We start from the raw sequence: 3,133 nt of genomic DNA on the forward strand, positions 1-3,133 counted from the left end.
CCCGTTCAGCAGTGAGGGCGGCCAGGACGCTGCTGAGCGAGCTGTGCACTGTGGGGGCAGGGCCGGCCATCAGACTCCCTTCCTCTCTCTCCCCCTCCCGCAACCCGCTCCAGCTCACACTCACCCTTCTGGGCCAGGGCCCAGAAGCTGCGCTGCAGGTGGGCATAGTCTGGGGGCGGCAGCCCTCGGGGGCCCGAGGGGTCTCGGGACTCCAGGTAGCGAGACAGGTTAGGAACTGAGCCATGGAGACGACCCACCTGTGGGTGAAGGGGAAGGGTGGAAGGGCCCAGCCTCCTTCAGTGCCTCCCACCCAGCGTCTCAGGGACCACCTCACCCGCCCGATGGTGTCGTCCTTGGCAAAGCTCTGTGTGCACCACATGCGGCTGGTCCGCTTCCCCTTCTTGGGTCTCTCCGTCGTCACCGAGGCCTGGCAAGTTGAGGTGGGTGAGTTTCGGTCTCAGGGTGGAGAAGACCCCCGAAGCCAAGAGAGAGGTGGACGGCCAAGGAGGAGGAAGCAGAAGACCGACAGCCTGGCAGCTGCCTGGGCACAGGGGGAAGGGGTCGCTCCAAAGGGGCAGAGAGACAGCCCGGAGGCAGTCTGGACACAGTGGGGAGGGGCAACTGGGAGACGGTGGCTCTCCAGTAAGTGGCAGCATGTAAGGGGGCCAGGGGACCTGTCTGGGGAGGTGATGGAGATGAATGCGGCAGGAGGGGAGAGAGCCCGGGGCGGGCCCCTGTCTCCGTCTGGACCTCACCTGGTGCGTGGGGATGACAGGGGCCGAGGGAATCCGGTGCAGGGACTCCAGGCTCTGGAGGAGTCTGTGTAGTTCCTGGAGCTTGCCCTGACACTCCGAGAGTTCTGTGGGAAGGATGGATGAGGAAGGCCCTCTCCCAATACTGGCCAGCTCCCCTCCCTCCTCCAAAGACTTCACCAGCAGCCTGGGGAGCCCCAACACTGCCTCCCTCTCCCACTCACGAGCCCACGGCCGCTCCAGGCTACCACTCTCTGGTTTGGCCTCCAGGGAGCACCCGCACCCCCTCTGCACTCTGTCCCCAGACCACACTTCGCCTCCGCTGCCTCCACACAGGCCAGGCGGCCCTCACCCTCGCTCTCCCGACTCCGTCTGCATTTCCCTCTCCCAGGCCAACATCAGAGCCCCCAGCTCTAGGAACCTGATGCCAGAACACACCCCTTCCCTGGCACTCCTCCTCAGGCCCCCTCCCTGTGTTGGCACCCAGGATCTTCTTTGTCAGGAGTCCCAGCCCTGTGTCCAGCTCTATGTGCTTAGAGCAAGAGCCCCACCATCTCTGTGAGCCTGAGGCTCTGGGGGTAGGGCCCAGGAGACCTGATCAGCCTAGAGGCAGAGGCTGTCGCCCCCACTAGACGGGAGCTCCCAGAGCAGGAAAAGAGGTCACACTTTCTCCTCCTTGTGACTGCTGATGCCACCGAGACACAAGAGCATGGGCCCTCCCCATGCAGGCCAGGGGTCCCTCACCGTGAGAGCAGCGGTCCAGCCCATCACTGTCCCTCAGCCAGGAAGACACCTTCTCCCGAGGTCCAACCCCTGGCAGAGCCGAGGCACTACCCGATACCGGAGGCTGGGCACCGGTAACCTGTGGGGTGAGTCAAAGGTCAAGAAGGCAGCTCCTCTTTGAATCTCAATCCTCACATGAGCGGGTCCTGCCCTGGGGCCCATCTTACCTTCCAGTGGGCGGTGCTGGGCAGCAAGCTTCGGGGCACATCCAGGTGCTGGGCTGAGCGGTGGGCACGCAGCTGGGCCACCCAGCTCTGGAACAGGTCCTGGGACTTGATCTGCAGAGGTGATGGAGAACGAGAGGGACGCATGAAGGGAAGGATTGCTTTCTAGGGGCAAGAAGTTGGGGTTCTGGTCCCCAGGCAGGCAGGATCTCTCCCTACAGCACACAGATGGTGCAAAGGCCCCTCTGGTGCAAAGGCCCCTCTCTGTGCCTGATCACATAAGAACCAACAGGGCCAGTTTGCCGTTGGCTCTTGTACATGGTGGGAACTCCCCTCTGGTCAAACTCAGACGGCCCCTCGGCCCCTGCCCCTATCTCCTGCGTGACCCAGTGCCTCTGCCAGGGGGCAAGCCACCCCCTGCCTCCCACGGACGTCACCTTGAGGTGGTAGATGTTGTCTTCAGTGTCAAGGTCAATGCGCTGGGCCTTTTTGTTGATGGACATGACCGACAGTCGGACATCAATGGAGCCATGGAGCTTCCCCTTGGTGATCTGGGATGGAGAGACCAAAGAGGGAAAGGGACGTGAGTTGAGGCCACCGGGCCAACTCAAGGCCACCATCCCCTTGAGGTCATGCTAGGTTCGAAGGTCAGGCAGCAGGTTCACCCTCAGGCTCAAGTGACAGTGTCAGCAGGACATGTCAGTCGTCCTCCCGTGCACTGGCCAGCCTGCTACATCATGTCACAACCAGAGCTCCAGGGAGTCACAGGGCGAGGAACACTTCCCACCCTCGGGAGTCTGCAGGCAGGGCTGAGGACAATGAACCTCCTGCAGAGCCCAGGTGTCTAGGCCTTTAGTTTCTCGTTCTTGCCTGAGCACGGTACGAGGACAAGGATGATAAAGCCCCTCGGTCTTGGGCACTAATCTGAGCCTGGCACTGTCCCAAGAGCCCTCACCCAACAAAGACTCTACAAGTGGGTGATCACCCTCTCTCCACCTTAGGGGTGAGGAGTTGAGACCCAGGGAAGAAACCTGCCCAAGACCCCACGCCCAGAAAACGGCACACCTGGGATTTGGGCCTTGCTCTAGGGGATTCCAGAAGCCCCCTGCCTGCCCAGGGCCCCCTCCTCTCACACCCACAGCCGAGGCCCCAACTCACATCTTGCCGAGTTGTCGCGTAGTGAAGAATCCCATCCTCGAGCACGAAGTATCTCTGTGAGGATGCCCAGAGGGAACAGGACCGGGGTGGGGGGCACGGAGAGGAAAGGGTGTGGGGAGAGCAACCACACGGAAGTCTCTCCTCACACACAGACAGCCTGCGCTGCCCAGCGGCCCCACATCCCTTCCGGCCCCTGCATCTGGCCCCTCCCTCTGCCCTGCCACCCTACCTTGTGCCAGCCCTTCAGAGGCCACTTCCTCTTCTTGAGCAGGTGGC

General features: G+C 62.4%; 1 protein-coding gene across 1 annotated transcript in view; it reads right to left on the bottom strand.

The window, feature by feature from the left end:
* OSBPL7 (oxysterol binding protein-like 7) overlaps nucleotides 1–3,131 on the bottom strand; it is a gene marked incomplete at its 5' end in the record, with an annotated part of 10,226 nt that extends 7,095 nt beyond the window's left edge. Inside the window, 9 exons of the mRNA XM_010843143.1 lie at nucleotides 1–48; nucleotides 125–257; nucleotides 335–427; nucleotides 756–859; nucleotides 1,497–1,614; nucleotides 1,703–1,813; nucleotides 2,137–2,250; nucleotides 2,858–2,911; nucleotides 3,087–3,131. The exon at nucleotides 1–48 is cut by the window's left edge and continues 1 nt beyond it. Coding sequence (XP_010841445.1) covers nucleotides 1–48; nucleotides 125–257; nucleotides 335–427; nucleotides 756–859; nucleotides 1,497–1,614; nucleotides 1,703–1,813; nucleotides 2,137–2,250; nucleotides 2,858–2,911; nucleotides 3,087–3,131 — 820 coding nt within the window. The remainder of the gene's footprint in view (nucleotides 49–124; nucleotides 258–334; nucleotides 428–755; nucleotides 860–1,496; nucleotides 1,615–1,702; nucleotides 1,814–2,136; nucleotides 2,251–2,857; nucleotides 2,912–3,086) is intronic.
* Nucleotides 3,132–3,133: the final 2 nt, after the last annotated feature.

Source organism: Bison bison, unplaced genomic scaffold (genome assembly GCF_000754665.1).
Source record: "Bison bison bison isolate TAMUID 2011002044 unplaced genomic scaffold, Bison_UMD1.0 scf7180017864180, whole genome shotgun sequence".
Taxonomy (NCBI): Eukaryota; Metazoa; Chordata; class Mammalia; order Artiodactyla; family Bovidae; genus Bison; species Bison bison.